Source organism: Choristoneura fumiferana, chromosome 3 (assembly GCF_025370935.1).
Source record: "Choristoneura fumiferana chromosome 3, NRCan_CFum_1, whole genome shotgun sequence".
NCBI lineage: Eukaryota > Metazoa > Arthropoda > Insecta > Lepidoptera > Tortricidae > Choristoneura > Choristoneura fumiferana.
Genome location: NC_133474.1, coordinates 10985278 through 11008440, shown reverse-complemented (window position 1 = coordinate 11008440; position 23163 = coordinate 10985278). Strand labels below are relative to the sequence as shown.

Genomic DNA, 23163 nt, shown 5'->3' with positions numbered 1-23163 from the left:
TTTTTTTTTTTTTCAATTTCTTTTACGTGTATGGAGTGGCCCCCCTATAAATATTTATTTTTGTAATTTAACTACAGAACTAAATAGCGGCTTTGACAAGAAATCTGTACTCCAAATTTCATTGATATACATCTTGTAGTTTTCGAGTAAAATGCCTGTGACATATGGACGGACGGACAGACAGACAGACGGACTTGACGAAACTATAAGGGTTCTGTTTTTGCCATTTTGGCTCCGGAACCCTAAAAAAGCACGCTTAATAGTAAGCACGTGTCCTATACACACATGCTAGTAGGTAGAATATGCTCAATAGTAGCATGCTTTCGTGCTAGTAACGAGCATGTGTAACAGTAGCTTTAAGGAGCGGCCACCGCTGCTTAAAATACGTTTTTTAAAGCATGCAAAGATAACGGTACGCATACGATGCTTCACTGCGATTCCGTACCGTCACCGTTTTTTAAGCAGCATTATGGCCGTTCCTTTATTCTTGTAAAAAGTTGCTCAAAGTAGTTTTATGGAGTTTAGTCCAAATCGAATTCAGTTCAGTAGTGAGTGATGCGATGCAACAAATATCTACTGAGTACTTATTGTACGAAACGAACACGGAAAGTTCCTATTCTGCGTATGCGTATACAAATATCAATACCAATAGTTACATACATCTAACTAATCAATCAAAGGCAAAGAAAAAAAAAATATAAGTACCCAAACTGTAATCGAGGCTGTGCAAACTGTACTGGTTCCGAGAATCGAACCCGGGTCGTCATCAATACGGGATGCGTATTTTACAGTCAAGTGTAAAAATATAAGCTTCTAGCTTTTGCCCGCGGCTTCGCCCGCGTGGAATTCGGTTATCGCGCGCAGTTCCTTGGGGAACTGTGCATTTTTCCGGGATAATAAGTAGCTTATGTCACTCTCTGGCCCATAAACTATATCTATGCTAAAAATCACGTCAATCAGTCGCTTCGTTTCGACGTGAAAGACGAACAAACATACAAACACACAAACATACAAACACACACTTTCGCATTTATAATATTAGTATGGATTCAAAGTTTCAAAAATAAGTACCACAGACTTATAGACGGAGAGCGGACTGCAAAATCTCGTACCTACTTGATACCGCGATGAAACGCACAATGGTTTCCCATAAAACTGATGCTGAGTCCGAATTTGATAGTCTACCGCGGCTGAACTTGCCGAAAGTACTAAAAAAATAGTTACTTCCGGTGCGAAAAAAGGGGCGTCATTTAACCCATCTGATACTTACCGCCTTTAAACGTTCGTAACTTTTTTTATTAGTATGTAAAATTATAATTTTTGTATTTAATATATATTATCAAATATGATTGTTCCAATAATAATAGTTTTTATATTAATTCATAATGTCAGAGGGACGTGCGAGAATTACTGATTTTATAAAAAAAATCCTACTTCGAAAATCAATTATTTAAAAATAAAAGACAATTGAGTAGTTAATTTTTCATTAAATTACTTCTCTAGCTTATCACATTTATAACGATATGCTATACATTGATAAAAAATAAATCTGAGTCAAATTACGGGGGTATTCCGTCGCTAGGGCGGAAATTATTCGATGTCTATCAGCGAGTAAAGCAACTTAACTTTATTTTTATGATCGTGGAAAGATAGCAAATAACCCCAACAATATCCCAAAAAAATTTGACGGTCCATGTACCGAACAACCTGTATATTTTAAAAACAATATTAAGTACTTATTTTTTGTGGTGAAATAGCGTCAGGATTTTTTTTAAATAAGTGGGCAACTGAAAAATTGAAAAATGGACAACTTTTTGACAAATAGTCATATATACTTATTTTTGCACTTGACTGTACCTATACACTACCTCCAATTCAAACTATAATTGCACGGCAAAATTTCCCTACACACATTCGCAAGACAGATTACTTTTCCGTCAGTTAATTTTTTTTTTTCAAAAATCAGATATTGCGTAGATGTAAATTGAAAACCGGACAATGTTAATCGGGATTCACGGCTAATCTCCAAACAGCAGGACTTCAAAAAAATTGTACCTTCAAGTTGTACCTATATAAAACAGGTTTTACCTGACAAAAATTTAGGTACCTATGCCATCGCGATATTTGACACTATTCAGTGAATTAGCGCGGGGCTTTGCTTGTAGGTGTAAAGTCGCTTCAAAAGTTCAAGTCTGAGGCGTGATAAACACAAAAAAAACTATAAACTTGTTTCACAGTTCAAATAGGTGCTTGTAGGTTCTATTATACGCGTATACACGTAAATTTATCATACGATCTGTTCATTAGGCATGCGATGTGAAGCAAAATTATGCGCAAGGGGTTTGAATTTTTTATTTATTCAAGTGCCCTGCCTAAAGGCTAAAACGACACTCCTTGTATTTACCATCAAAGTAGACAATATTTATTATTGTATCATAGGTACATAGCCTAACAGCAAATGTTAAAACATTATTAAAGGCATAATTACCGTATCGTAACGTAATTCGTAAATAAGGATAAATTTTCCAGAATTTCTAACTAGCTGAAACTGCTAGTTAACAGAAAATCGTATGACATGACATGATTATGGGAAGAAATTTTCCGATGCTAAGACCAAGTTTATATTATTAGTCACTGCGAATCAGAAGTCAAGTCACACCGGAACAACCTAATTGTATCATACGACGACTGCGACAGTCTCAATTGAGCCACTTGCCACTCAATCCATCGATACTGACAAATAAAAGTGACAAATACCACACAAATCCTACTAATATTATAAATGTGAAAGTTTGTGAGTGAGTGAGTACGTTTGTTACTTCTTCACGCTGAAACAGCTGGACGGATTTGGATGATATTTGGAAAAAAGTTAGTTTATAACCTGGATTAAAACATAGGATACTTTTTATCCCGATATTCCCACGGGATAGGGATAAAATCTCGAAATAACAACCACTGGGCTTAGTCATGAAATTCGACATGATTGTTTTTAATGTAACGTCAATGAAAACCACGATTTAATTTTCGGGAATTCCCACGGGAATATTTCAAAAATTCCAAAATTTCAATGCAGCTGCTGGATCTAAGGATTTACGTGTGCGAAGCCACGGGTAAACACTAGTATACTATTATACTAATACATATTATAAAAAGGCAAACTTTGTTGGTATGTTGTGTGTTTTCTTGGTATGTAAAATCACCCAAATATGTGGTTTACCAACCTAAAGTTGATAATCGTTTGCATGTCATAAAACAATAATGCCAATAAATCGTCACTACTTTGAAAAAAGCCGTATCTCAAAATCGATACCTAATTGTACTGAGCTGAACTTTATGACCATTATTTCAAGAGTCAATTTTGTTGACGTACTGACTTGAGATACGAGATTTTTTCAAAGTAGTGACGAGATGTGTCTTGTCAACATGAAAGTTCGACTTTAGCGACATATTCATTTGATAGCGACTTGTTTAAAAATTGATAGACCACTTATTTGGCTGAGGGTAATCTCTGGACTGGAACTACAGAAATCTTTCAATAATCGCAAGCTACACTATCACTGGTTACTAGTAAGACCTTAGTAAGGCTACTTTTTTTAATCCGAATCTGCAATCCGATATCCGAACTATCCGAAGTGCAAAATTTCCATGAAACCCAAACGAAATGGGGAATGTCTGAAAAATTTAGAAACGCTTGAAACTTTTTATATCAATAGGAATAACCTTTCTAATTAACAGAAAAAAATATCAGATTTCTAAGTAGCTTCAATTAATTAAAAAAAATGAAAGAGTTTTCTTTACCGCCAAATTACGACATCCGCCACTAGAGGCGCTTGTAGCGTGAGGTCTCCGACAAATCTCACTACGCGTTTACTTTTGCAATATCTGGGCAAATATGCGATAATGTCCAGAAACCTAACAAAACTATTATGCTAAATTTTTATGGTACGAATTAAATATGATTCTAATCTAAACTTTGTCAATAACCTTTGAAAGCCATACTTAAAAACCTCACTCCATCTAGTTTTTACGACAGTCCGGTTGGGTACGGGTTGCTCATCTACTTTATAACCTATAGTCGATGGGGTTGCTCCATAGTCCAGAATAAAAAACTTTAAAAAAGAATTTATGTGTCTTTGACTCGATCGTTTTGACTTGTGACACTACCGGGCCGAATAATACTGACATGGAAATACCGACCCTGTTTCTGTTCTACACGCCCTTAGAAACTGACATGAGCTTCTATGGGTGTGTAGATGAAAAACAGGGTCGGTATTTCCATGTCGATATTATCCGAGCCGGTAAAGAGTTTCACCTGATGGGCCACTAGGAAACTCGAAAATCGAAGTTCGTATCTCACCGTCCCTTTCACTCGCGTATTAAATGACAAAAGCGTCAGAGGGATGGCAACATACGAAGTTCGAGTTTTGCACTTCCGTGGTACAGGGCCTGTCAAAACGATCGAGTCAAATACACATAAATTCTTTTTTAAGGTTTTTATTTTGGACTATGGAACAACCCGTAACCGACCGGAATGTCGTAATTTGGCGGTAAAGAAAACTTTCATTTTTTTTTAATAATTTGATGCTTAAAAATCTGATATTTTTTCTGTTAATTAGAAAGATTATTTCTATCGATAAAAAAAGGCTCAAACGTTTCTAAAATTTTCATCCATTCCCCATTGTTGGCAATAGGTACCTAATAAATAGTTATTCATTCATACGCACCAACCTAAATATAAAAAACAATTAAATAAAAATAATTAAAATATCGATATTAAATTATTATACGCGAGGTACTGTAAGTACACAGCACAGACAAGTCCTCCGATCGCTCCACCTGTTTGTATTCTCACGTTTGCGTTTTGCCATATGGTTTGTTTCAGTATTCAATTTGTCATTGCTTTAGCGTAACGTAATGAAAGCACTCTCCTTTTACTTTCATCGATAATAATTATGTATCATTAGATTACATCTAAGACCGACCTTTGTCAATATTTTACGGATATAGTACATTGTTCTACAGGCTTGAAGAAAGTAAGCAATAGATGAACGAGTTAGTTTGAATTTTCGATAATACGAGTTCATCTATGGCACTTTTGGCCGCGACTAAAAATTGTGCTTTTCACGATCACTGCGAGGAAACAAAAAATATTTATCACAAAACAAACAATAAGAATCCAATGACTGCGTTCCTCCCGTCCTGTGACACTCAGTTTGACACGAGTTTGTATGGGCGTGTACACGAATAATCGGAGCGGTATTTCCATGTCGATATTATCCGGGCCAGTAAATAGTGTCACCCCTCCCGCCGATTTTAGTTAAGCCGAGTTTAGTTTTTCTTTTGTCACATATTTTTTTTTAAACGAATCCGTTCTCCAGTGGCCAGTACGCAACCACATATTTAATAGTACATTGTGTCCTAAGGGCGGTAAACAAGGAATTACGAACGAGAATCTATTAGAAGCCCGAAGTCGAAGACTGAGACTTTTTCATCACATTTGCGAGTAAAATTTTATTTATTTAAAAATAATAATAATTGTTCCAAATATTGGCGATACCTTAGGCTGCCCTCTTAGCAGCGCCGCCCTCCCCCTCCCCCTCGCGCAGCATGCGCCGCAGCGTGCGTGTGCTGGTCCTGCAGCAAACGCGCGCACGGGCACGGCGTAGCACCATCAGTACGGGCATTGACTTATTTACCGACCTTGGGCTTGATGACAAGAAAATTTGTACGCGCAATGACTCATTTACCGACCACGGGTTTCATGACAAGCACATTAAGGTCGAAGGTTTTATTTGGGGGGTTGCAACCAAGGTGCAGGCTATGTTACGACACTGTTTACGAGCAAGTGTGATGAAAAAAAAGTAAAACGTCATCGTCGTCATGTCCGACCTGCTGCGATGCTGTGGCATTTTTTCATACTTAAAAAAACCAGGCAAGTGCGAGTCGAACTCGCGCACCGAGTTCCGTAATCCGTCCGTACACTTTTTCATATTTGAGTTGATTAAATGAAAGGTAAATTGCAGTTTACGGGTTATGACGTATTAAAAAAAAACTACTTAATAGATCTCGTTCAAACCAATTTTCGGTGGAAGTTTGCATGGTCATGTATACGAGGGTCAAACTGAAAGTTCTTAGAAAATCAAAAGCTGAGCAAACTAGCAAGTTATTAGTTTTATACTTTTATTATATCTTTTCAAAATAGTGTCCATTCACATCAATACACCGCTGCATCCGATGAAACCACTGAGAAAAGCACTTAGCCCACTCGTCCTTAGGGGTCTCTTCGACGGCCTTTTGAAACGCACCCACTGCTTCCTCGGTGTTCATAAAAAGTTTTCCTCGAAGTTTTTCTTTTATTTTCGGGAATAAATAAAAATCGAAAAGTGCGAGGACGGGGCTATACGTCGGGTGACCCAGTAATGCCACGTCTGACGTCACTAAATAGTCGATCGTTCGCCTGGCGGTGTGCGACGAGGCGTTGTCGTGGTGAAGAAGGATCCTACTTCGAGGTCGTTTCTCCCGAACTTTTTCCAATACAAGTGGCAAACAATTGTTAGTGTACCACTCTGCAGTAACTGTTTTTTGATCCTCTAAAACAATTGTTGCATAGTGACCTGTCCTTCCGAAGAACGAGGCCACCATCTTTTTTCCCACTCTTCGACCTCTATTCACTTTAGTTGGCAACTCCTCGAAAGGAAACACCCATTGAGCAGACTGTCTCTTGGTTTCTGGATCATAACAGTAAACCCAGCTTTCGTCACCCGTAAGTATGCCGAAAACAGCATTTGAGTCACCTCCGTTAAATCTTTGAATCATTTCTCGGCACCAATGAACCCGACGGAGTTTTTGGGCCTCGGTCAAATTATGAGGTATCCACCTTGCACAAAGCTTCCTGACCGCTAAATGTTCATGGAGGATTTTATGCACTTGACTCATATCGATACCTAAGCTTGTACGAATCTGCTGATACGTCACTCTTTTGTCAGTCTCTATCATACGCCGCACAAAACTGATGTTATTTTCAGTCGTCGCCGTAGAAGGCCGTCCCTCACGCAGATCATCGGTGAGGTTAGTGCGACCACGTTTAAACTCATTAAACCAGTTGTAAATGGTCGCACGAGATGGGGCTTCATCATGAAAGGCCAATCGAAGTCTGTCATAGCTTTCTTGTCGACTTAAATGACATCGAAAGTCATAAAAAATCATTGCACGAAAATTTTCTCGCGTTAAATTCATGTTGACGTGACACAGACAATTTTCAATTTGCCGCCAAATAGTAAAACAAATGACAAATGAATGAAATACATACTCAATAATATTGGCAAAGAGTTCCATTTTCGAAATTTAAACTTACTTTTTTATTATATTGTTTACAAGTGGCCAGTTCTAAAAACTTTCAGTGTCGCCCTCGTATCATATACTTTATTTTTATTTTCATCGCTCTCCTATTTAAGAAGTAACGGGGGGGGGGGGTGTCCACACATTTTACCACGTTGAAAGTGTCTCGCGCAAACAATTCAGTTTAGAAAAAAAATATATTAGAAACCTCAATATCATTTTTGAAGACCTATCCATCGATACCCCACACGTATGGGCATTATGAAAAAAAAATTTGAGTTTCAGTTCTAAATATGGGGAACCCCCAAAATTTACTGTTTTTTTTTCTATTTTTGTGTGAAAATCTTAATGCGGTTCACATCTACTTACCAAATACATCTACTTACCAAATTTCAACAGTATAGTTCTTATAGTTTCGGAAAAAAGTGGCTGTGACATACGGACGGACAGACAGACATGACGAATCCATAAGGGTTCCGTTTTTTGCCATTTGGCTACGGAACCCTAAAAGTTAAAGCATTTTGTACCTATTATGTGTTTAAGAAAAAAAAACACCTCATAAAAGTCATGAATGACGCAATCTCATTGGTCAACTAATTTCCCATGCAGCAGAGCAGATTACACTTGATTGGTCCAATTTTCGTGTCAGCACCACTGGTCAGCACGCCGGGAATGAAATTCAGTATTATATTTTAAAAAGTCGTATCGTATTATGAAATACATATATTGATTGATACGACCTGTTTTCGTAATGTGTTACATTTACATTGTTGTCGTGTTTTGCGAGACATAAATAAGTCAGCTGTTAATTGTACATATATATACTCATATAGGCAGTGTTGGGTACTGGATTTGGGTTATCTATGGCCACAAAATAAAGTAGGTTCTCAGTTTGTTGGAATCTTTTTTTAATATCAAAGATAATATGTTTCTAAATAGCTACGTATTCTATTCAAAAATGAGTTGAATTAGGGCCAAAAAAGAGATAAATCTTGTTATTATTAACCGACTTCAAAAAAGGAGGAGGTTATCAATTCGATTGTATTTTTTTTATGTTTGTTACCTCAGAACAGAACTCCGTCATTAATGAAACGATTTGTTTTTTTTTTGCGTTCGTCTAGGAATGCTTTCAATTAGGTCCCATAAGCACCAAATCAGGATCTGATGATTGGATCCTACCTAAGGAAATCGAGGGAACTCTTTAAATGTTGTACCTATGGTAATTTCGATATATTTAGTAAGTAGCTCGTGCATTTGCTCTTGAAAATCATCATTTGGCGAAGTGGAACTGATGATGAAGACCACAGTTGACCATCGGAGTTACTACTCAATAACAAGTATTTCACGGGTCGAATTTCAATTACTTTAACATAGTTGCTAAGCAATTTATGCTCTTCGTAATGACATTGATGAGTATATATCATCGGCCAAACGAAAGTGGGTAATGTAATGTGCCTACTCGCGCTATTGATGTTGATGCCGAAGATGCAGAACTCGGTCCACTCCAAGAGCTTGAAAACGAGTTAAATATATTTAAGTAATACAGTTTCGAAAAGTTAAAGATTGCTAAGCCAATTCTCTTGTTAAAAAAACAGTTTCACGTAAAAAGTACTTTGCTTGTAGCAGTAAGAACAAATATTGACAACACACGTCCTTAATTTTCGAAAACAGGAGGGATATGTATGAGATATATATGTATAGGTAGTTTTAATTTAAAAGCTGCCTTGATTTGAAACTGCGAGTTGTGAACGGTTTGTCGCAAACAACTTGATACCACGGCAATTAAATTGTTTAATTTTTTAATGTGCTTTTAACATTTGATTGAAATTTAAGCAATCGCCTGTACCTTCGTCAATAGCAACTTTACACTTTCGCTTTTTTGGAAATTTTGGGCTTTATGTAAGTAGTTGTGCCTCAACTCTAGTTCGTGAGCCACACACTATACACTGTTTGACTAACCCTAACCCCACTCTACCTTTGCTTTACTACCATAATACTAACATGATGATAAGACAACGTTACTTTAGCAATTCGTGTAAAGAGTTTTTTTTTTATACCTAATCATCATGAGTTAGCAACTTTTTCGTACTTAATTACTTTTTTTTAGCTGTATTAGAACTGCATCGACTAATAAGCTTAAATATAATCTTACATTAGGTATCCTCAATCGACATGATATCATAATATATTTTCCTTCACCATTGCAGAATTTTAAGTTACGCATATTCAAGTATAGAAAAACTATGATATCATGGCCTTGACAAACCCGTCCTTTTTCAATTGCTGTCAACGAGGCCACGGTCATTTAGTAGCTACCTACCTGATTTGTTTACTCTATTAAAACCCTATTCAGTTGTTTGGCTTTCATGTGGCAGCCAAACACACAGACAGACCAGACAAACATGAAACCTTAGCGTTTTAATAATTATTTGAGCTTTAATGGCACAGAAACAATGAAATAAAAACTTACATTTCTAGCTACATATAGATATTATTATATACAACCAACAGTGATCGAACTGTAACTAGGTAAGGGGGATGCACTGGGCGGAGTGCGTCGCATTTTATACCTTCCGCTTGGCTCAACTGAGTTGAGATTTCAGTCCGGACCCATCACTGAACAAACCAAATTTTAGAACAGTGACATAGACAAATAATTTGTAACTGACTGTACAGTCTGTACAGTCGCCATATTAATATCTGCCACAGCAAAGCGTGAAAAAATATCTGATACGTCCTTCCCGCCCTGTACAGTATATTTCCAAAAGTGGCTGGACAGTATATTTCCAAAAGTGGCCGGACAGTAGACTTCCAAAAGTGGCTGGACAGTAAACTTCCAAAAGTGGCTAGACAGTAAACTTCCAAAAGTGGCTGGACAGTAAACTTCCAAAAGTGGCTGGACAGTAAACTTCCAAAAGTGGCTGGACAGTAAACTTCCAAAAGTGGCTGGTGGACAGTAAACTTCCAAAAGTGGCTGGTGGACAGTAAACTTCCAAAAGTGGCTGGACAGTAAACTTCCAAAAGTGGCTGGACAGTAAACTTGCAAAAGTTGCTGGACAGTATATTTCCAAAAGTGGCTGGACAGTTGATTTCCAAAAGTTGCTAGACTTAGTATCGTCTAAAAGTGATTTATTTGTTAGATCATGACCGAACCTATTTTCGAATTTAGACTGATGATAATCACCGAAAAAAGTACAGCATGTGTCATAATATATAATACATTTGTCTCTTTCATTTTGGTCGTGAGTCGTGACATCATTGACATGTCATTTGTTTATGCCAGGAAGGGTAACTGCAGGGCTACTACGAAACTCGAAGTTCGTATCGTACCGCCCCTTTCGCTCTCGTACTAAAAATAGTACAAGTTTTACAGGGATCGCACGACACGAAATTCGAGTTTCGAGTTTCGTGGTAGCCCTGCTGCGTTATAAAACTAAAAAACTGTGTCCTAAGTTGGTCCTAAGTGTGTCCTGTCCTAAAGTGCGCATGCGCGTCATTTAGTTTTGACTGACATTTATTTTGCAACTTTAGTGAGCTCACGTCAAGTTTTCGCATTTTTGATTGTGAACAGTTCTAAAGTATCATGCCAACTTGTGTTATAAAGTGGTGCAGGAACAACGCAAAATTAAAATGTCCAGGGATCACTTTCCACTAGTAAGTAGTCGTAAAATTAGATTTATATTCAAAAATGTTCAAATACATTATCAGTTGGAGATGGTCAGTATTATGCAAAATCAAGTCTTTGTCTATGGCTCACATAATGTAAATGACAGTTTCGTCACCCCTCTTCATACTTTCTTCTTTCCTGTATCGCCCAACCAATAGGTTACAAACTTCTTTATTTTTCTGACAGCTAAACTCAAATAAACCACTATTATTGAAAGTTTTTTGTTGATTTCTGTTATATTTTTTTTTCATAATTTTTGGTGTGAATAATATAAGATGCAATAGTTAATGTCAACTGCTCGTCACCTTTTACAAAAGATTACTTTTTCCAATGCAGAGACGTTCATTAGACATGGGTAATCTTAACTCCGCGAAGTGATCTGACTCACTAGATCCAGCTCCGGTGTCGGTACCGAATCCGCTTATTGAATCCGACTCCTTTAATGACTCCGGTTCTTTCGAGCGATTATTAGTTTATCCATGGCCGATCCGGCCCGGCTCGGTTCGGTCGGTACCAAGGTCAAGGTACTGAACTGAAGTACCGATTCGTTTCGTCCTTTTGATGTTGAAAAATTCTAAATTGCGTAAGCCTGCCTGCCTAGTGATTCCAAACATTATTATGATTTAAATTCTGTACCATAAGACCTATTTTTAGCTGCAATTTTTGTTTAATATTTCGTAAAATTAAGCGTCGCCCGCTCCGGTCGTATTATATTGTGTTTTAATTCTATCTCATTTCTTTCCAATATAACCGAGCGAGTAGTCCGAGTACCGACGTAGGTACCGGCTCACTCAGCGCCCGACCAAACATAATAAGATCCGATCCGAGCTGAGCCAAATAGTGGAGCGAGTGAGTGTGACAGCGATCACGAGCCGCTCGATCCGGCCGGACCTGATCGGAGTTAGTAACTCCGGAGTCGATAAGATTTGAAAGGAGTCATTAAGGGATTCGGATCCGCTTGAGGATCTGACTCTTTTGAATCTTCAGATCCGGATTTACCCATCTCTAACGTTCATTATTGAAGAGTCCTGGTGCTTCACCACCCGTTCCATTTCACCATATGCATTACGAGGAGCATAAATTGCTTAGCAACTATGTTAAAATAATTGCAATTAAACCCGTGAAATACTTGTTATTGAGAAGTACCTAACTCGTGGTCAACTGTGATCTTCACTTGTATTTAACATTAGTTCCATTTCACCAAATGATAATGTTCAAGAGCAAATGCACGAGTTTACTAAATATATCGAAAATACCATACGTGTCTCTGTCTCTACAATATTTGAAGAGTTCCCTCGATTTCCTAAGGATCCAATCATCCGATCCAGATTTCATGCCTATGGAAACTATGTGGAGTATTCCTATACAAACGATTTTTTTTTTCAAATCGATTCATAAGTAAATGACGGAGTTCTGAGGTAACAACCAAAAAAATACAACCGAATGAGGGCTATCGTTTTTTGTCTTCCTAGATGGCGCCACTGTTGCATGAGGTTTTTAAGTGTGGCATTAAGTCTGTTATTTATTACGGGCGTGAAAACAAAGTTTAGATTAAAATCATATCTAATACTCCTTAAAACCTTACCATAAAAATATCGAGCAACCACAGTGTTGCGTAGTCCGGTTTTGTTCGAAAAAAAAGGGAGGACAAAAGTTTCCGAACAACAAAACTGTCTCAAAACACAGACATTCACGCATAGCTGCCATAATTAATTTCAGGTAATGCAAAATATTCCTAAAATTATTCTAATTATAAATAAACCCGCGAAGCTCACGCAAAAACTATGAGATGTGACATTTCCGGAGACATCACGCTACACTAGCGCCTCTAGCGGCGAATTTATACGCGATAGCCCTCATTGATAACCTCCTTTTCCTTTAAATCGATTAAAAAAACAAGCTGTCATTATTAATATATGACACGTCATTGAAACGTAAGAAGTGATCCGTTTGAATGTTAGGTTGTCATCTGACATTGCATTACGCGAGCCAACCAATCCCCGCATTCTTTCTGATTTTAACCAATCAACAAGCAAGTCTATTTGCAACCTCGAAATTGATTCGTATTTGAATCATAAGTTGTTTTGGTTTTAGGTTTGTTCTGAGTTACGCTTCCTGTACCTACGCTTACTGATAATATTTGTTCGTAGATGCCAGCCTCTTGCTTCATACACTTTATAATATTTTTAATATTATAATAATCTTAAGTTAGGTTATAGTATATAAACAGTAGCAGGAAGTAATTAGTAGTAGTTATATGTAACACATATAGGTATTAATCGGTCTTATTTCCTACCTGGATCCTGTAACACAGGGACTCTTAGCACAGGATCCAGAGCCGTAGACTCTTGTTTATAAGTTTTTTATGCAATAAATTATTTTTATTTTAATTTTTTAATTTTTTACTATTTTAGATTTTAACCGACTTCAAAAAGAGGAGGTTCTCAATCCAATTGTGTTTCACGTCATTTATGAATAGATTTTACAAATTATTTTCTTTAATGGATAAGTTACACTCTAAGGGGTGGTGTGGTGGTGGCTTTATTTAGGATTGTAGAATTATAACTTATAAGTTTTATAACTTTTTAATTTAATAGTTTTACTTCGGATGCCGGTCCGGCGACAAATTTATACATATCAGCGGATTTATATAGTCAGTCATGTTCAGCAAATTTTGATATTCGATATTTTACAGCTCAGGCTAATTATGTAATTAAATATGAAATTAAATTAAATTAAATGAACATGAAATAAAATGATATATTTATTCCAGACGTTCGTCCATAAAAACAATTAATAAGAAGTCAAATGAATAAAATTAAAATTAAATTAATTTATGAATAAGCCCGGGTTAGAAGAACATCGCGGGTTACCCCGATCCCGCGATGACCGGTCTGTGGTATCTCCTCCAGCGCTCATGAAGCGGGCTGGCGTCCCACTTCCTCACAGCCGCAAGCAGTGTGTTAGAGGAAGCATAAATGGCCCTTCTGGCGGCAAGCGCTGCGCGCGCGCAGCAGTGCGGGCCAGCCCGGAAATATGTTCAGCAAGTTTTGAGTAGTATACATATCAGTGGATTTATGTAGTCAGACTTGTTCAGATTTTTTTTGATATTTTACAGATCAGGCTTATTATGTAATTAAACATGTTCAGCAACTTTTGTAAAAATAATGTACAGTCACCAGCATTAATATCTGCCACAGCGGAGCGTGCAAAAATATCTGACACGTCCTTCCGGCACTAGAGATAAGAGTCGTATCAGATTATATTATAGGTATTCCCAAATGTCTACAGAGATTTGTACAACAGCCTGTTCAGTTACATATGAACCTTTAAAGTGTGCAGGTGTTTTGAAAATTTGGATGTGTTCATGGACTTTTGTTACTGACTGTACCTATATAAATCGCAATTTTTTTGTTGGCTAAGTCAACAACAACGTATATTCTTATTATTGAACTTGTATCTCATTTCACATTTATGTTTAGATGGGTTTCATTACTTTTTGTACATAAATTATTCGAATTCTATAAATTATCTATTTTCCTACGTTTTCGCTGTACAGTTTTCTTTTTGTGCTATTTTCAGTTTGTCAATAATTTTCAGTTTTCAGTTTTTTTTTCTTTATTTACGCCTAATAGTCTATATATTACCATACATCAAGTCTCTAGCTAGGCCATCTGGAAGTGAGTTTTTTTTTTGATCGCTAAGTCAGTGAGTCAGTCATGAAAATGCCGGTTTTTAAACTTTAATACATATATCAATAACTGTTTGAGCTACATTTATGAAATTTTGGATTCTAGACAAGCTAAAAGGGCCATCAACAAATGTAGGTAGGTATAGGTAGTGTGAATAAATGTACCAAATTTTATGCATGTAGATAAATAGGTTTCGAGTTGTAAAGGGGTCAAAAGTAGCTCTCGAAATGGTTCGTGTAGTAAATATACATACGGATGCGTGACCAGCTCCTTTTTCTTTGAGCTTGGCTAGTCACTGCCGCCAGATGTATAAAATATCCCTTAGTGTATTTAACTCATATTGCTGCCGACAACAGTTTCATTCATTTAAATTCACAAAATAAGTAATTAATAGTTACTAACACATAATAAATATACTGCCTTAATTATTTATCTTTTTACAATTTAAATATAAAAGAGAAGGCATGCTCTGTGAAAGTGAAAGATTTTTATTGTATGATTTTAAAACTGCTAGTTTTATTTGATTATAATACCTGAGCGCATATTATTATATTGACGGAAGCTATCGAAATATAACAAAAAAAATATGTTTCAGAATTTCCTCAGACCGTTTCGTGAGCATCACATTGATCCTACGTCAATCACGCGCCATGACTTCGTGGAAACAAATGGCGATAACTTTGCCATCACCATACCGGTGTTGGGGCGCATCGTTTGGCAACTACTGACTTACGACAATGCAAGTATTGAGAAGGAATTTAATTGGATCGCTTATTGGTACCTGTGCTGCATTTTTGTAGCAATGACTAATCAGGTGAGATCATCAAACAATTTCTGTTATGTTTATATTGTATTAGCCTTCGCTTGGCCTGCGGCTTCGCTCGTGTGAACCACTGGGTATGGCTATGGCAGTTGAAGATTTCATTTCAGTGGGAGCGCCAAAGTTCGCATACTTTTCGCTAGTCATACTGTAATGTTTGTCTGAATCATCGTTTGTCACTATAACTAGGTATAACAATAGGTTTGTTTTATAGCAATTCTGGACAATTATTGAATTCAGAGAAAAAAAAGAGTTATTATGACAAACGATCATTCTGACAAACATTACATACGTCCGTTAAAGTTACAATAATTACGTTTAGTTATGTACCTTCTGATTTTATTTTCATGTTTTTTAAAGCCATACAATAATTATGTTTCATAGATTACAAATTATCTATTTATGTAGTCTTAAGTAGTTAATTAATAGTGTGCAGTATATATTATGTTTATAGCGGTCCGGGGGTCACCAATGGTGCTGGCTGAAAATCAGCGCTGGGCTGTTTATTAACGCTTCAGCTTTATGCTGAGCCAGCGTCCGATTCACAACCGCACTGACACATACTATCCTTCGTGTTGTCTATTTGTACTTTTAATACTATCGTTGTGTCTTGTGTTGTGAATAAGTGTATTTTCTTTCTTTCTTTCTTTCTTTCAACAAGTATGCAAGCCGATATGGACCCCATTTCAGTACGTCTTAAGAAGAACACCTGTGCAAAATTTGCCTCTAATCTCAGACATTTCGGGATTTTACATGCATACTCGTAGGTAAGTCCCGAATCGACTCCCGATCCCTTGGGATTATCGGCATATAAATTCATCCCAAACCTATATATATAGGCTGTGTGTAAGCGAAACACGCACGTTCACAAACGTTCGCATTTATAATATTAGCAGGATTTTGCGAGTGTCGGTCGACGTTAATACCAGCTTGTTGGTTGTTGTAGATACACAAATGGTCGCACACGTACTTCGGTCTGCCGGCGTGGGTGGTGGCGCTGCAGGAGTGGCGCGTGGTGCTGCCTCGCCGCCATCACCGCATCCACCACGTCGCGCCGCACGAGACTTACTTCTGCATCACCACGGGCTGGCTCAACTGGCCCCTGGAAAAGCTCCGTTTCTGGTCCACCCTTGAAACCATTATCGAGGCCTTAACTGGATGTAGACCGCGCGCCGATGACTTGAAATGGGCCCAAAAACGTTCCTAGAACACTGTTCTAGGAACACTGTTCTGTCCTGTTTTAGTACACAGGTAAACTATTTAATAAACACGTCCACGACTACCAAATCAATTAATAAGCATAAGTATTAACATCGCTGAAATCAACTATTCAGTTGTACTGTGAATGTGAACGCTGTTGTAAAAGCTTTACGTGCGTTATGATTATGATGTTACCTCGGAGTTCTTTACAAACCAAGCATCTGCAGTTTTAAATATTGATTTAAGATGAGTAACTGGGACTATACATTATTACCTAATTATTTTTAGGATGATAGTTCCCATTGTACATACGTATATGAGAATGATTCTTGCCTAATTGAAACTATACATTGAATAAATGGCACTTTTGTGCTTACATTGCTAATTTGAAAGGTATAATTCAGCGCCAAATATTTGGGATTATAGTTATCTAATCGTGTTTTCGTAATCACATAGGTGCCTAGTATAGGTATATGAAGTATCTTAAAGATTCAGTGTCACGTATAGATAAATCGATTAGGAAGTCAAGTGTTGGTAAGTGCGGGTAAACTGTAAACAGTGATCGATTTTACAAAGTTCATTGAGATTTACCGTAGGACCAGGGATCTTTGCAGTAGCAATGTAAAACAAAGCTAGCTCTATTGGCAACCCTAAAAATGAGTCGGTAAACCAGCAGTGTCATTCACATTATCGCCAATTTGTTGACACCAAATCTCATCACTTTGGACTACGGCGCCGTACCTACTACGTTGTACCTAAACGCATTTATTGTCGCTGCTAAATATTAAAAAGAAATGCAATATTTGATGGCTGAAGTCGAAACATATTCGCGTGTAGTCTATGAATATAAAAAAATGGGCTAGCTAATGCATTGAAACAAAATTACAGCTACCTAGTTTTTGTGAGACCTACAATTTTATTAATATTTAATACGTGAAAAATAAAAATAACAATTTATTATTTGACAGCTCTTTCCAACAATGAACTAAAAGAATTTCCTTGCTCACCCGCGACCTTACGATAGCTAAGCTTATGCAAAATATGCGTGTTCCTCCACCTCCACACTGTAAGAACACACACTAATCATACAAACCCATCTATCACCACCACCACACTACACTGACGCGTTTCGAACTCAACCAGAGCTCATCTTCAGAGTGGCACAACCGTACACCATGCTACCAGTTGTTTTTTTCACGTTTAAATTATTAATAATATTGCAAAGTATACTCCCACTCAAACCACGTTGGTAACTATGATTTTGTTTCGATGCTTTAGCTGCTATGGATTAGGAGAAAAACGAGTTTGGAAAAAATGTAAAAAAAAAACATTTTTGACATTATCTCTGTGACAGTTCAAGATAGAGGGCTGAAAGTTGGAGTGTTACTAGTTATGAGGCGATAAACAATTGACATTTACCAATTCAACTATTCCTCACAGGGGCCAAATGTCCTTCCTTAGCCTGCTAAACCCTTTGCATAATTATATATATTAACCACACTGACAGACTGGTAAAATAAAAAAGGAGGAGGGGGTTAAAAATTTAAAAGGATAACTATCACAGCAGCACAGTAGGTTTTACAGGTTAGCAAGTAATTAGTCAATCAAAACTTGATCTATGCACACATGCACACACTGCTCGTGGTCCGACAATCACTAGACCGGTATTCTCCGCAACTTGTTGAGGTATCAAGTTGAAACATCAAGTGTCTAAGTTCAGGCAGCTGGTGGTAGTCACAGATGAGATCACGAATGGATAACGTGCGTGTGTCTGACGGTCGCTACATTAATACTAGACGAAAAACATATTAATAGTATTTTATGATACTTATATCGAAAAATTATAACAGCAAATTTTAATACATTTTAGGGGTCGTTTCACCATCCATTGATTAGCGTTAACCGACGGTTAAATGCGATGCCGTCTCCGTCTATTCGAACAAAACAAATAGAGACGGCATCACACCTAACCGCCAGTTAACACTAATCAATGGATGGTGAAACAGCCCCTTAAACAATTGAAAATGAATGAAAAAGGTTTGTTGCAATATGAGTTTCTGTTATAAAAGGTTATATTTTATGTGTCTGACACACAAAGTAATTTATTATTAAACATCATTCGCTCGATTTAAACGCTGTATAAGTCCCTAACGTTAAGTTTTTATTAGTGCCTTGCTATCGCAAAATGTGGTAAAATATACATTATATAGTAAGTGCGGAGATGGAATTGCTATTGTGTAGTACCTATACATTTTAATGCTGTTATGATTTTCGCAGAAATGTAAAATTAAATGTTTTAATTTTATTTGATAGTTTGAATTTATTTTTGGTCGCATGGTTCCTGCTAATAATAATAAAATCAAAGTGAGCCTTAGTGTTAAAAAAATTGGGAACCATTGTTTTATCGCTTGACGCTTGACCAACCCTAAGCTGTTAAAAGCAAATTACCGAGTACTGCCTTTTCGCAACGTAACGTTTGGCAACCTGTTTCATTTCGCAACTTTTCATTTCGCAAACTCTAAAACTGTAGGTAAATATTTCAGGATTTATTTCAGGGCCATCGTGTAGAACCCTTTAGGTTAGGTTAGGTTAGTTTTAGAAAAATCCTGAAATATATACAGTTTCAGAAATATTAAACAGTTGGGAAATGAAAAGTTGCGAAATGAAACAGGTTGCCAAACGTTATTCGCCGAAACATTAGTAAACCGAAAATTACATATATGTATACTTATACTAAATGCCTACTGACTAGAGGGGGCATCGAACGAAATTTCCAAAGGTTAGACTAAAGCGGCGATTAGGTACACTGAGTCTTTCACCTAACGCGGTCGCCGAACTTGTGTCAAACTACCTACTTAGGCCAACGAACGTCGTCTTATACTACCGTGTTCATTACACTTTTGCGGTCGCCGCATGCAGCATGCTGCTTATTTACAATGTTGCTGATAGAAACAGTGGACTTAGGTTGGGACTGTAAATCAAAATTTATCTTTAAATACGACTTACTATTTCCTGACTTCGCTACGTTCCAAGACATTAAACGACATTTAAAAATTTATAATTATTGCAGATATTTTCATACTTACAAACATTTGAATAAGATCTACTTAATTTCGCTTATGTATTTTAGAATGGAGTAGTATAACGTTATTCTCAAATTTAAAAAGTTATTCCGTTTTATTTTAGAGTTTAGAGCAGAAACGAAATAGAAGCCTTGTAATGATAACTTTTATTTTGGCAATAAATTTAAGGGTCTGTTGCGTCCGTACTCAACTCTTTACTTTACTGTGAAACCGATGTCTACTTGTTCGTCTGTGAAATTATCCTATACGTAGGTACATTGACAGCAGATATAGGTGCTTATTCGTAAAATAATAATAATAAAATGGTAACAAACACAAGCAATTTATTTTTCTCTCATTAACGCTACAACGCATAAATAGTTTAAGATAGGTACCTATATACAGTCCAGTGCAAAATATTTTATTCGAACCACTCAAAAATATGTAATGTTTTAAACTTTCGTGATTTTCATTCATAGTTAAAATACCACAAACTGTCACCCAAAAATATGTTACCACGGCCGTCTTACGTCGTGTGTCCATTTCGTAACGACCCATATAAACTGTATGAAACAAAGATTAAAATGTCAAAAAAAATTAGGGACACTTTGTTAGGGTTCCGGAGCCAAAATGGCCAAAACGGAATCCTTATTGTTTCGCCATGTCTGTCTGTCTGTCTGTCTATCTGTCCGTCCGTCCGCGGCTTTGCTCAATGACTATCAATGCTAGAAAGCTGTAATTTTGCACGGATATATATGTAAACTATGCCGACAAAATGATGCAATAAAAAACTAAAAAATATATTTTTTTTAGGGTACCTCCCATAGACGTAAAGTGGGGTGATTTTTTTTTCTCATCCAACCCTATAGTGTGGGGTATCGTTGGATAGGTCTTTTAAAACCATTAGGGGTTTGTGAGGACGATTTTTTGATTCATTGATTTTTTTGCGAAATATTCAACTTTAAAGTCCAAATTTTCATTAATATCGAGCGTCCCCCCCCTCTAAAATCTAAACCAGTGGGTGGAAAAATTTGAAAAAATTCAGGATGGTAGTAAGTATATCAAACTTTGAAGGAAAACTATAACGGCTAAGTTTGCTTGAGAATTATTAGTAGTTTTACTCTTAAATAGCAGCCTATGGTATAAAATATACCTAAACTTGGAAGATTCCGTATAAAATACGAAATCCTTAGATAAATATTACTTAATCTTTTCGTAATGGCTACGGAACCCTATTTTGGGCGTGTCCGACACGCTCTTGGCCGTGTTTTTTTCTTTGTCTAAATCAATAGTAGGTACTCGTGATTCGGATTAAGGAGAATCCATAAATACCTAATTCTTTTAAAAAAGTACTTTTGCGCATTTTAAAGTAAAAATGCCCATGTGGGACATATTTTTTAAACTTTGAATAAGTTATTATTCTAACACAAAACCTGTGCCACCTGTACCTGTGCACTGTGCACCGGTTCTTGTCGTACCATTACGTTTCACATATAATCAATACCTAATGGTCACCTCGCCTAACAGTAGTTCTCAATTAATTTGTTGCTGATTGTCATGTATTGTCTGCTTTTACATACTTGCCATGTTATTTAATTGTAGAAAGAAGTTAAGTGTATTTTTTTAAGAAAATAAGCTATGGTAATGGGGCCTTATTTAGCTAAGAATGCCGCTATATGAAACAAAATAATGTTTTTTATAAAAGACTATTAAACCGTAAACCGTAATTGGGCCAATCAACTTTTATACCCACACTAATCTGTCCGCGACATTTTTCAAACAATTGTAGATTTTTGTAAGTGAACATGTTTTTTCTGTAATTTAATAGATGTTGTACATGAATACATGCCGTCCTACGTAAGTTCAACCTATCAAACCGTGAAATATCTTGTTGGAAGTACGATTTTTTGGTAACGCCAAAGACAATTTTGGTAACACAGGAGACGCCCAAAGTGTCGGTAAAATAGTTGTTTGGCCCAATTAACTGTAACATTCGACGATGTTGTGTCATACCGGGTCCACCCACACGTTTGGGAAGCCCCAATTTAAGCGGCTCGTAGACGGGCCATATTTTCACTGCAATTTGTGGCCGGCAACTATTGGTGTCCCTCTCTGACTCACATGTTAGACAGAGACACCAATAGTTGCCGGCCACATATTGCAGTGAAAATATGGCCCGTCAAGGAGCCCCTTAACGCATAGGACGTATAGTGCCCGGCCGCTAAGAAGTCAATCCTGACACATTGCACAACTATGCAGTTCCTGATTATTGTTAATGTCAACTATTGAATAAAATGATTTACTTACTACTCTGTTGGTCTACCATTAACTCATATTTCTTTTTCTAGATTTTTTTTACCGTACAACGGAAAACTTACTAGACACTGGCAAAATTGTCCTCCAATAAACAGAGCCATATTAAAAAAAAACTTCATAGTTTTGCAATGTGTTAGGATTTACTTCATAACGGTCGTTGACTATAGTTATGTCTTGTAGTAGTAGTAGTGAGTAGCCTACTGCCCCTGCCTACTGGCGTTTGCTGTGCTTGCCAATGAGGGCTATCGTTTCTGGTATTTCTAGATGGCGCCACTGTTGCGTGAGGTTTTTAAGTGTGGCTTTCAAAGTCTGTTATTACGAGCGTGAAAACAAAGTTTAGATTAAAATCATATCTAATACTCCTTAAAACCTTACCATAAAAATATCGAGCAACCACAGTGTTGCGTAGTCCGGTTTTGTTCGGAAAAAAAGGGAGGACAAAAGTTTCCGAATAACAAAACTGTCTCAAAACACAGATATTCAATTGCCCCGTAACGCAATAACTGCCATAATTAATTTCAGGTAATGCAAAATATTCCTAAAATTATTCTAATTATAAATAAACCCGCGTAGCTCACCCAAAAACTATGAGATTTGACATTTCGGAGACCTCACGCTGCACTAGCGCCTCTAGCGGCGAATTCATACGGGATAGCCCGCAGTGTGTGGAACGCCTTGCGTTGCGTTGTTAGAGCAGTCAGATTATGTATCTAGTATTAAATATCTCACGAGTGATATAACGACAAAGATATTAGTTTATTATTTTACTTTAGATTTATTAGTCTAGTATAGTGTAGGTAGGTACCTTACAGTCTACTAAAAGTCATGGGGTAAATTTCACGCTATTTTCAATTCAAGTTTGCTGTATTATTAATATTTAAGGTATGCTGTAAGAGTACCTACCTTTGTTTATTTTGTTTGTCAATAATGAAATAAAAATAATTATTGTGACTTTAGTTATGATTATGAACTTATGAGCTACACATTATTTTATATTTAATATGTACTAAACTAAAATAAAGCAATGAAATAAATGTATCGCAATGCTTTAAAGATTTTATTTTATGT

At 36.8% G+C, this 23163-nt stretch overlaps 2 protein-coding genes across 2 annotated transcripts in view; one reads left to right on the top strand and one right to left on the bottom strand.

The window, feature by feature from the left end:
- Positions 1 to 21403, top strand: part of Kua (Plasmanylethanolamine desaturase Kua) — a 28795-nt gene extending 7392 nt beyond the window's left edge. The window contains exons 3-4 of the mRNA XM_074085600.1: positions 15293 to 15511; positions 16464 to 21403. Coding sequence (XP_073941701.1) covers positions 15293 to 15511; positions 16464 to 16724 — 480 coding nt within the window. The 3' untranslated portion in view covers positions 16725 to 21403. The remainder of the gene's footprint in view (positions 1 to 15292; positions 15512 to 16463) is intronic.
- LOC141426582 (uncharacterized) overlaps positions 1 to 23163 on the bottom strand; it is a 39533-nt gene that overhangs the window by 13622 nt on the left and 2748 nt on the right. The window lies entirely within an intron of this gene.